Source organism: Aegilops tauschii, chromosome 7, assembly GCF_002575655.3.
Source record: "Aegilops tauschii subsp. strangulata cultivar AL8/78 chromosome 7, Aet v6.0, whole genome shotgun sequence".
Taxonomy (NCBI): Eukaryota; Viridiplantae; Streptophyta; class Magnoliopsida; order Poales; family Poaceae; genus Aegilops; species Aegilops tauschii.
Genome location: NC_053041.3, coordinates 567,789,078 through 567,801,109, shown reverse-complemented (window position 1 = coordinate 567,801,109; position 12,032 = coordinate 567,789,078). Strand labels below are relative to the sequence as shown.

The 12,032-nt window shown below is 42.5% G+C and overlaps 1 protein-coding gene and 1 long non-coding RNA gene across 2 annotated transcripts; one reads left to right on the top strand and one right to left on the bottom strand.

Moving 5' to 3' along the window:
* The first annotated feature begins 307 nt into the window (after positions 1 to 307).
* On the top strand, positions 308 to 3,035 carry LOC141027790 (uncharacterized). The gene is made up of 2 exons (XR_012189703.1): positions 308 to 771; positions 2,692 to 3,035. It is a non-coding gene; the product is annotated as an uncharacterized lncRNA (long non-coding RNA).
* A 2,222-nt stretch (positions 3,036 to 5,257) lies between these two features.
* On the bottom strand, positions 5,258 to 6,846 carry LOC109753315 (tyrosine-sulfated glycopeptide receptor 1-like). Its single transcript, XM_073502950.1, has one exon. It carries the CDS (start codon positions 6,779 to 6,781, stop codon positions 5,258 to 5,260), a length of 1,524 nt encoding a protein of 507 aa, XP_073359051.1. The 5' UTR covers positions 6,782 to 6,846.
* Positions 6,847 to 12,032: the final 5,186 nt, after the last annotated feature.

Below are 12,032 nucleotides of genomic sequence, written 5' to 3'. Positions count from 1 at the left end.
CCTTGCTCTCTTCACCATGTTGCTATGTCTTTGAAAGACGCAATAAAACCAAATGTTTCTATCTAGTTGATCTAAATAAAGGACTTGTTGATCACATATGTATCTAGTTTGTCCTTTGACTGAAGATTCATGCCTACGGATGGGTGGATGGATATGTAAACAGATCCTTTTGCTTTGCTTGTAAAATACTAGCCTGCATATATTTGGGAGCGACTACAATAAAAGAAGAGGCATGGGTGCAAAAATACAAAAACTATAGCTGGGCCATCAGATCCAGGGTGAATGGTCCAGATTCCATCGGATGGATCTGAGCGCACAGGTACTTGGTTCTTTGCACAAAGCTCCCTTGGGTCTACTCATTTTGCTTTCAGAATCACCTTCTCCTTCCTAGGAATGCAACGACGCCGAGCCAAATCTCCCCATCGTGTAGCAGCCGCCTCCTGGACCAACCCTCTCGACTTTCTCCAGCTTGCCGACGGTGGAGGCGGGCCAGATCCGGTGCCTAGCTGGGCCATTGCGCCCAGTGGAGATCCAGATCCAGCTCCTGACCATCTTGTCACCGGCGGCCTGATTGCCCCGGCGGACCTCCCCTGTTCTGAGCTGCGACCTTGTGCGGACAAGTTCTCCAAGGTACTCTCCTCCGACGTCCACAGAACAACCTTGCCCCATCCTTTGTCCTACCCCAACCAGCCCATTCCACATGTCGCCCGCACCCCTGCGCATCTAGCTCCGCCACCTGGGAACGGCGGAGAATAAAACTCCAATCTTCAGGTATCCTTTTCTGTGAGGTTGCTACCAATTTTCATAGTTAATTCTATAGCATTTCATTTAGAAAATATTTTGACTCATCTATGCATATCATCTACACAATATTGTGGTCATTGATCCCCGAATGTAATCTTGCTTTAAAAGTGTGCTTGGAGCTATGTTCTATCCTATTGGATGATGTATAATTTTTTTTCACCAACGTATCCTCTAGGATAAGATTCAGAATTTCTGCATCTTTGGAAATGGTATGAATGGCAACATTTATAAAATTCTAAGCATATGGACATTTAGTTTAGGTAACATACTCTTTATCATGAGTAGCAGTAGCTTTGGAAGCTTACAATTATTTTTGGGCAAAGGATAATTCAGAGAAGTATGCTTCAGTAGTACAGTACCTAACCCACTAGTATGTACACATACTTCTCTGTACCAAATCAGAGAAGTATGCTTCAGTAGTACAGGGATATTTTGCTGTATGCATGCATAAAGTTAAGGAATCAGGTTGCTGGGTTCTAAGTCCTATATCTGACCTTGAGTGTCGATGGCATTTAACTAACTCCATCCTTCCTGTACAGTACATGTATGTATAAACTTGCTATTAACAGCAAGTCGGTCTAGGTGATTAACATGAATGCCTTGCTATGGTTAGAGAGGATTTTATGTCTCTGTTTAAACAGGCCAACTTATGCAGATTTTTATAACATCATTGGGTACTAATCTAAGCACTGAATAATGCATTCTACTAGCTAGCTGGCACATGGGCGTGCTAGCAGAAGCAACCTGTACAACACTAGTTACATGCACTGCTTCTGATTTCAATTCCAGCATCGGCTGACTAGGCAGAGAAAGGAGAGGGCTATACTAGCAGCCACAAAACCAAAAAAAATAATCACTGGACAAGCTTGATATAGTTTGCTTAGACTAGATTTTCGAGCAGTCCGGAATTGTGAAATTATGTCATCTTGCCAGATACTGTAAAAAGAACAACTGCAACTCTTTTACCTAAAACAGAAGACTCTCTTTCTGTATGTCTTTTTAATTTGCAACCTTAACTTTGCAACCTCGGAATTGGCGATCATTTCTCCTTTTTGTTCTTTTTGAGGCGATATTGGCGACAACTGTTGTGTATGATGGATATATAGAAGTTTGCGACCAATACTAAGCTCATCCTCCGTTGTTTTGCTGCTGCATCTCGAACTGAAATGGAGGGTAGTAGCGGGACTATAGAAATGATCAAATGACTACGCAACGTACATATTTTGTCCCTGCTTCACATGCAAACAATCGCCATTGTTGTGTGTCTAATATTAGATATCTATGTGGTCAACTGGTTAAAGTTACTATTGTTCTTGTCAAAGCCAGGACTGCTTTTGAGTAATAAACTGTCCAGTGGCTTCGAGGTTCTACATACTAATTCATCATACGATATGCTATTTTTCTTATTTGAACATATGATGGTTTATTTAGAAAATCCCAAGGTTTAGAGGATTGATGTCTAATATGATGCTGCAGTTGCATGTTAGCTCAAATTTATCTGAACTTATATGTAAATACTTGTATTGCCTAATTCCGCCGGTGGTTGCCAATCTCACTATATGAACAGAATGACCTAGAGTGGGTTTTTTGTACAAGATAAATAATGTTTTATTATATGTTTCATTATAAGTAAGTTAGGATGATCCATAAAATAGCTGGCTTCTCTGCAGTTCCAACATAGAAGCATACAAGCATACTTTAGGTTATGTGTCGGGAACTCGGGATGAATTTAATTCATCTCTATTTTTCCTTCAATGTGGTATGTGCAGCACAGTCAGATTGCATTGTTGATGCATATTCATTTGATTAGATCATGAGTGATAAGATTAAGTATGAATGCATGATACTTGTATGGACCTGTGCTAACTGAATCTTATTTGTTATTAGGTCTGATCTCTCCCAGCACAAGAAGCTCGATGAACAATAAGCACTAGTAACAGAGGCAAAGGCTATAGCTTTTCTATTTGGCCAAAAAAAAGGCTATAACTTTTCTGTTGTGTACCATCAAGTACCAAAAGTTGATGCAGTTTCTAGTGGCGATGCTTGTTGAACGGTCATTATTCCACTCCATCATATTTAGTCTTGCCTGTGATGTACCAAAAATGATCCTTTCATGCTATGTAACACTTGATATTTTGACCTGGGATCATGCAATTTGAAATGTATGTATAGTTACGATTTGAAGTGGACGGATTAATGTTCATGCAGTCTAATATTTGTGATGATGTTCACATACTTTTGTTGACCAACATGCTCGGATTTCTTGCATGATTCGTGATGTAGCAGAAGCTACAAATGAAATCAAATATACATAAATTTTGTACAGTACATATATGTGTGCAGTTTTTGTGTAAACCTAAGAGAAGAGAGGCACCCGTCCAGGCCTGAAAAATGTCTTATTTATGAAGGACAAACTGATTGATATATGAGAGATTTGAGGTGGTTATTGCAAAAGTTATGTTCTATATGTAACTAGTAGTAGGGGGTTTTCAGGAAATGTACACTAAGAACCCTCCACCTAAATCTGTACCAGTCATCTTTCATCCAATGGCTCGGATTCGTTTTTCTATTCTTTCACCAGAGACCCTTCTTCTATTGTAGTTGCTCCCCATATATTTTGCTTGTTGTAATTGTTGTGAAATATAAGAGAAAAGAGATTGGGTTGAACATTAGAAACATAAAAAATCTAGAACAACCGAGCTCGTCGTCCTTTTTAATGATTTGTGGGAAGCTACTGCCAACTGTTTATCATGTCAAACAACATATGTTTGCAAGCTAATCATCGTCTTTATGATTTTTGGGCAGCAATGGGCTTTCAAATCTAAACATGTCACAAGAAATTATGCCCCTAAAGGTTGTCTTGTTTTCGATGATGCGGAAAAAGGGGTGAAAGTTGTCCTCTTATTGCATTGCAGAGGTTGATACATGTGGAACCAAGTAACTGAGCACACATGTGACATGTGAAACCGAGCATGCTATTTAGAAAATCGTCCGGTCTGCTAATTTTAATTTTCAGCGACATCGAGTAAGCTTTACTGGTTTCCAATGACGGCTTGGAATTAATTGGCTTGAAGTAAAACTGGGCAGTTGGGCCGATACTAGCTAGTGTATTCATTCAAATGTGAAACCTCATGAGTGGTGCCCAACAGAGTCACTAAACGCCCCTAGGGATGCCCAACGGCCACCCATCAAGGGTTTGGCTTTGCGCCACCTCACTAATCCGCAGCCTCCTCGTGTAAGATCATGTCTATATATACTAGAAAGAGTCATCCATCTGCGTGCGGGGAGGGCGTGCGACTTAGGACTTGGGCGACGAGAGGAGAGGAGGAAGATGGAAGAAAGATGTGGTCTTTGTGCTCACTTGCTGCAACTGACTGGTAAAAGCTAAAAGGTAAGAAGCTTACTTTCATGACGGAGTGTGGTGTTGAGACAAAACAGCCAGAAATTGAGTGGCCGGAGTCGGGCGCTGACCGACGAGGAAAGGTACTAGGCGAGCGCGCGAGGCCCTGACGTGCTTGCCGGAGTGCAGTTTCCTTAGCGCCGCCGTTGGTGGGTTGTACGCACGCGCAAGTCACCCGAGTCGAGGGTTCCGTCCGTTACGGCGGCGGTGACCGGACAGGAAGGAGACGAGGTCCGTTCGATAGAGCACGGAAGCAGTTAGGTGCTCCCAGGCAGATAGCTAGAGCTGTCTGCGGCGCAAGCATCGCAGGCCGATTCACCGGAGCGAGGAGAGGAGAGAGATGGTCGGCTGCGCTAAGTGGACAAACCATATGGGACAAACACAAGTGGAGGGCAGGAAGTGCAATCTTATTGCTTAATAATAGCCGGGGTGGATGGTTGAACTGTTGGGTGATCTGTTCTCTCTTCCATCCTCTTGAATTAACGCGTTTATGTCCCATTATCACGCGAGCTTCGTCGGATGGATGGATACGTTTGCTGCTCCACTGGCGCACTACATGTATCGAACTGGCCTCCAGATGGAATAGGCCCTTCTAGGTTATTGTTTGAGATGTTGAACGCCGAAAGGAAGTGCAGGGCGTTCAATGCATCTGGGATAGCACCTATGAGATTGTTGCTGGACAAGTCTAGCTAGCACCTGCAAGTTTGTGAGGTTGCAAATCGATTGTGGGATCTCCCTGGATAGCTTATTAAAACTGAAATCAAGAACGGCAAGCACTTTGAGCTGGCCAATCTGTGGTGGAATTACACCTGTCAAGTAGTTGTTGCTTTTCATCGCCAAAAAAAAAGTAGTTGTTGCTTAGATTCAACACTGCTGGGAAAGATGTAACGATACGGTATTGAAGTGATGGGCCATTATAAACTGCCAGACCAAAGACCTTTGGGTTCATATGAGTTGTGTTGTCAGTTGATTTTAGCATTGACATCTCGGTCAAGGTTGATGGGATTTCTCCTGTTAGTCTGTTGCTTGACACATCCATATAAAAGAGATGACTTATAGAGAGGTGATCCAGCCTGGTATTGGTCCAGTGAGATGATTGTCAGATAAAATTAACATCTGCAAGTTTGCAGCCCTTGATATCCATACAGGTATTCTCCCGGACAATTCACAACCTTGCATACTGAGAACCTGAAGATTTTTGAAACCATCAATTGTTTCATCCTGTGAGAGGATCTCTCCCCAAAAGTTGTGCCCAATAAACAGTGCAGTCAGATTCTTGCTGCTCTGAAGGATATGAAGTGCATTTGTTATGTTTGTGAACTTGTTATTAGAAAGTGACAAGAAGGACAGATGCTTCAGATTACCTATTCTTGATGAGAGCTGCCCATGTAAGTTGTTTCTAGACAGCCGCAGCGCTGTCAGATTGCTGCATGAGTACATACTTTCTGGAACTGTACCGGTGAATTTGCTGGACCAAAGATCTAATTTTTTTAGATTCGGCAGGTTGGAGAAATTGACATTGGTAAGTTCTCCACTAAGTCCGTTGCTTTTAAGGTCAATTGTCATCAAATTTGTGCAGTTGCTGAGAGCAGATGGCAGCTCCCCTGACATGTTGTTGTTGTTCAAATGGAACTCCTCCAGTCTCTTGAGTTGACCTATATAATCTGGAATCTTTCTGCTGAATCTGTTCCCTCCAAGATCAAGGGTTGTGAGATTTCTGAGGTTGACTGTGTTTGCAGTATCAAGAACTCCATGTAAATCATTGTTTGCGAAAGATAGGTATTCCAACGAGATTGCATTGAAGAGTTCATCCGGGAGCGTCCCACTGAGGTAGTTATCCCCGGTTCTGAGCACTCGCAGCTTGGAGCAATCACCGACTCCTTGGGGGATGCTGCCACTAAATTTGTTGAAACACAGATCAAGCACAGTGAGGGATGGTGAGCTGTTATTACAGAATCGAGTCGGTATCTTCCCAGTAAAGCTGTTATTGCTGGCATTGAGTGCCATCAGATTCTCCATTGCTTTCCATGTGGCGCATGGAAACTGTCCTGCAAATAAGTTGCTTGAGATGTTTAGTACCTGCAGAGGCCTGATGGGTGTTGAAGATGGCAGCTCATGTAGGGTTCCGCTGAGCTGGTTAAAGCTGACATCAATGACGGCAATGCTGCTGGAAGACAGTAATTCCAGCGGCAGACCGCCGGACAGCGAGTTGTCAGAGAGATAGAGGTGCTGCAGCCCAGTGAGGGCGCCAAGGGACCGTGAGATGTGCCCCTCAAGGCCCTTGGAAGGCAGTAAGACGTCGATGACCGTCCTGTCTTGCCTGCAGGCGATCCCTTCCCACTTGCAGCAATCTGTGACGTTCCGCCATGACGCGGAGAGGCCGCCGTCTTGGGAGAGCTCGGCAAGGAACCGGAGAAGGGAGTCCTTCTCCTGCTCTGTGCAGGAACTGGTAGGAGAGGGCAAACAGAAGACCAGCAACACAAGAGCAAGGCCAAGGGAATGTATGTGCAATACCTTGCTGTATGTTTTGTTGTATAGCTGAAGTTCCTCCATGGTATTTTTTGGTGAAGGTAGCATGGGAGCCAAAGCTTATGCTGTTCCCTCACTTGATAAAGCAAGCATGAATGGAGGTCTAATTGTCAACGAGCATGAGGGGAGATAAGGAAGCAGATCTTGCTCCCATTTTGTCAGTACCTAGGTCAAGAAAATTGGATTTTACACAACTGCCTCAAGCCCACCAGGCAACTTCCTAGTTCACACTGATGTTTAACTGTTTCACTATTGGTTGCTGCTATAATCTACTACTCCCTCTTTCCATCTATATAGGGTCTAATGCGTTTTTCAAGACTAACTTTGACCACATATTAGAGCAATAATATATGGCACGCAAGTTACACAAAGCATACCGTCAAATTCGTATGTGAGAAGAGCTTTCAATGATATAATTTTCACATTATACATCTTATATACTATTAATCTTGTCAATAGTCAAAGGTTATCTCGAAAAATACAATAGGAAGGAGGGAGTACTAACAAGTTTCCCAATCTTTCCGAATGCCTTCCTTACAAAAAAAATTGATTTGTAGAACGTTTAGTCATCCTTGACTTGGTCGTTGCTTATTTTTTGAAACATGACTTAGTTTACTTGACCTGACATCACTTTGCTTGCTGGCTTCACTAAGCAAATCTAACCACTTCCCACTAGCAGTTGACCAAAAAGATCACTTTAAAATGTCATCCAGCGAGATAGTACATGGGGAGATCATTTCTAAAATGCTTGCGTGTTGTGAGTGACCGAGAGCAATCGTCGGTGCCTCAGTCAGTGTCTGGACAAACACAAGTGGAGGGTAGGAAGTGTAATCTTATTGCTTAATAATAGCCGGGGTGGATTGGTTGAACTGTTGGGTGATTAGTTCTCTCTTCCATTCTCTTGAATTAACGCGTTTACTTCCCCTTATCAGGCGAGCTTCGTCGGATGGATACGCTTGCTGCTCCACTGGCGCACTACATTGTGGACCATGGACCGTGACTCTTTGTGGTTCATACTTCAGAGTAAGTAAATGCGTAGCGTGTGAGCTCTGGCAGTGGTAGGCCGGTTCATCACTTGGTTCGGGTGATGCTTGGGACAGAACCATGTACGTATTAGTTATAGTTTAGTACTTCTAAATACAAGACGTTTGGACAGTTCAATTTAAACTGCCAAAACGTCTTACATTTACAAACAGAGGTAGAATGCTGCATCATTGATCAGTAAACATGTGGTTAATGATTTTCCTCTTCTGATTGAGAGAAAAATAAACAGCTAAAATTGCTGGTGCTCTACATAATTAAGGCTTTCAGAAACTGCAGAGTTGGCATTGCATTCTATTTGTTCTAATGTAGTACTAGTATGTATCACTGATCCTTCACGCTCGCAGCAATCTGTGTCATCCTGTGACGATGCAGTGAGGCCACTGTCATGTGAGACCCCCGCTGGGAACTGCAGAAGGGCTCTCATGCTCCTCGCAGAACTGGTCGGAGACGCCAAGGAGATGAGCAACACAGTACACGGCTAACTGAAGGTATGCGTAATTTTCTTGTTGCATGTCTTGTATGAAAACTGGAGTGACCGCATCATTTCCGATGAAATTAAAACTAGCATGGAGGAATCAAAGCTATTATGAGGAAACCAAATGAGATAAACAAAGGTGTTTCCTCACTCCTGCTATATATTTTTGCCCCCTTTAGCAGTTGTAGTCGGCACAAAGAAGATTGGGTCAAAGCATTCTGTTTCCTATTGTTTTTTATTCTACCTTCTAGGCGCCTCCACATGTGCCTTATCACGGACCTTGGACTGGGATATCATTTGTGGTTACCATTGGAAAGTGTGTGAGGACTGACAAATAGTAATGGCAGACTCTAGCAGGCCAACTGGCCACTTGTGTGATGCTTATGTGGACTGGTCTGTCAAACAGAATCCGGTTTTAGTCGAGTAGTTTTGTAGTATCTTGTTTTGATGATCTTTAATTACCGTATTTATAGCTGCACTCCAATTCCTTTGTAGTCTCTGCGACTGTAGAGTATTTGTCATCGATCAGCGTAGATGTGCGTGCTTGCATTTTACCCAGATATATCATCATTATGTTCATTAAACCACATGTTTAACCACTATTTTTCACTCTGCAACAGATAGTTCAGAATGCAGTTTCCCCCAGCTGCACCGTCTTGCTTGAGCCCAGGTTGTCTGAGTCACCGGTGGGATCACAACAACGCGGACGGCCAAGTGATCGAGAAAGGTGTGGCATCCTGAGCGTTGGTGACTGACAGGTCGTCGCCGGTAAATGATTGTGATAGAGTGAAATCAGGCTACTTGCTTGCCAGTTTAGCTGAACAGTCAATGGTAAGAATTGTATTTCTTGGGGGTGTACAGTTTCTGTTCTAATTTTTGGATGGTGCCGTTTTCATGCTCTTCAGTACTATAGCAAAGGGTAAAATGCTTGCACAAAGGAGCCTCATATATACTCCCTTCGTCCCGAATTACTTATCTTAGATTTGTCTAGATACATATGTATGTCTAGATACATATGTATCTAGACACGCATCCGTATCTAGAAAAATCAGACCGGTAATTTGGGATGGAGGTAATATATATCATAAAAAAGCTGGTTTATTTACTTGCCTCTTTAACAGTGTTGGAAGTCTCTTCGGTCCCACTCAAAGCTAATATCCTGGCCATGTGGACAACACATTGGTGAGACAACTCATGCAAGTAAACAAGACCCTGAGTTACCCCTTACAGTCATATGGAGGCTCTTAGACCAATTAGTTAACTGTACTATCTTTTTATCTGAAAATGATCAAACAGAAGGGCACTTTCATAGCAGTGAACGAAAATTTTCTTCCAGAACTCAACAAAATAATGGAAGTTGAAGCCTCAGTGAATACATCTGTAGAGAAAGAGGCTGTATTCGTAGATGAGAATCATCTCTTTTTGCTGAATATGAAATCTCATAAAGTCCCTTTCTCTTTGAATGCAAGTAGCCTAATTACGTTTCTATGTTGAAGATTTGCAATCGTTTTGATCTCAGCAGTGAATTCTGCTGAACCTTGAGTTGATGACGCTATGACCGCAATCTCAATCCCGCTTGGTAGTTTTCCCTGAAACCTCAATATCAAGTTCAAAGAATATGTCAACTTTTTTAGGTGGACACAGAAAGACAAATGTATCTAAGCCTTCTTTTCACCAAGCATAGCAGATCCATAGACTCTTCTTTCTAAAGGGATCTCAACTTCTCAAGACTCTGTTATATTTACAATATAGGGAAATGAAACGGAAGAAAAAGTACCTTGTAAACACAACCAAAAGCACCACATCCAGTCACATTATTCAATTTGAATTTTTCTGTAAACTCTACAGCCCTAGAAAGATTAAACTGCAACAATCCTGAACGCCTTTCAGCACAGAATTAAAGGTATGTCCTTGTCCACAGGAAGTCATTTTTTTCAAAACCTTACAGCAAGCGGTTTAATCTTGCTTTCTCGTGATCCATAGAAAATATTGCTTCCTGTCATTAATTATGATCAAAGGTATTGTAAAATAAAAAAATATGTGTATTGCTAGTTTGTAAATAAGATCGTTAATAAGTACACCCTCTGTTTCTAACTATAAGACGTCTCGTTGGTTCAGTTTAATCTGCCAAAACATCTTATATTTAGGAACGAAGATGTAATATTTTGTTTAACATATAGTGATAGCTCATTTGCAAAAAAAATGTAGTGATGGCTGCATCTGCATTTCGCTGATACCACAAAAGAGTATAGTCAATGGCTCACTGCAAATAGAAGACACTCATGGGGTCCATGTGAAGAAATAGAATAAACCACATCTACAGTATCGAGGCAAAGGTTGGCATTATCACTTTTGGTCAGTTTGTAGGGAAGTACTGATTCCTATCAAAACCTATAACTTTGAAACCCAATTTAAAACTAACCAGTCTAATGCAAAGGCTTAGTCATGAACAAGCACAAACTTCATTTACAATAATAATAATTAATAAAATAAACATGTGTTCCCTGCATAACCAAAAGAAGTCCACCCATGACTCGCAACTGGGCTGACTTTTTTTTGTCTTAGTTGCAAGTCCACCCTCCACTCGCAACTCGGGTCCGGCCTTTTTTGTCCTAGTTGCAAGCCCACCCTCAACTCGCAACTAGGGTTAGATCTTTTTTTGTGCCAGTTGCAAGTCCACCCTCGACTCGCAACTGGGCCCGACCATTTTTTCTTCCAGTTGCAAGTCCATTCTCGACTCGCAATTGGGGCACCTACCTTTTTTGTCCTAGGCGCAATCCCACCCTCGACTCATAACTGGGAGCCGACTTTTCTTTCCTCCCAGTTGCAAGTTCACCCTCAACTCGCGAGTGGGGGGTCCGACCTTTTTTTGTCTCAGTTGCAAGTCAACCATTGACTCGCAACTTGGCCTGACCTTTTTTTTATACCGGTTGCATGTCAATCATCGACACGCAATTGTGACATTTTTAGTTGCAAGTCAACCATCGACTCACAACTAGGCCCGACCATTTTTAACCAGTTGCAAGTTCACCATTGACTCGCAACTGGCCAAGATTTTTTGACACAATTGCAAGTCCACCATCGCCTAACTACTCGGCTCGACCCTTTTTTCATCCGAGTTGCAAATCCACAACCGACGTACAACTGGGCCGACACTTTTTTTGTCCTGGTTGCAAGTCCACCATTAACATGCAACTGGGTTATTTGATTTTTTCTTTTTCCTTTTTTCTTTTTCAGAAAGTCACAAATTTTAAAAAATGTACAATGTCTTTCAAGAAACTTGTTCATTTAAAACAAATCGCAATTGATGTATGGTAGCGTGCATGAGTAGTTTTTTTTTGTTTGAGCAGCCACGGCCAAACTTTTTTGAGCGTGTAGCTGTACGCGAATCGTGGTAGCTTTCTTGTGTATATACTGTTAAAAAATACAAAGAAAACAAGTGAAGTGGGCCACAAATAGATGAGAAAGTCAACTTAGATGTGAGGTAGTTGGGGATGGATTTGGAAACCAGTCTGTTCAAGTAAGGATGGTGTGGCGGCGGCGGCATCCTGGTGGTAGACCTGTGTCCTCGGGCTTCGCTGTTGCGACGACGTTTTCTCCAGTGTTGGTGCGGAGCTTGGGAGGTAATACTAGAGCGGATGCAGATTGTGGTCTGCATCGATGACATTTGAAAGACGGAACGTGTGCTGTCTTCGTGGTTCGTGGATGGCAGTTATGGTTTCCTCCTTCGGTGTCTTAGTCATGGTGGGGTGCCAGATCTGGAGTTTGATGGCGTGTCCG

Coding starts and splice junctions, on each gene's coding strand:
- LOC109753315 (XM_073502950.1), bottom strand. CDS start 6,781: ATGCTACCTTCACCAAAAAATACCATGGAGGAACTTCAGCTATACAAC.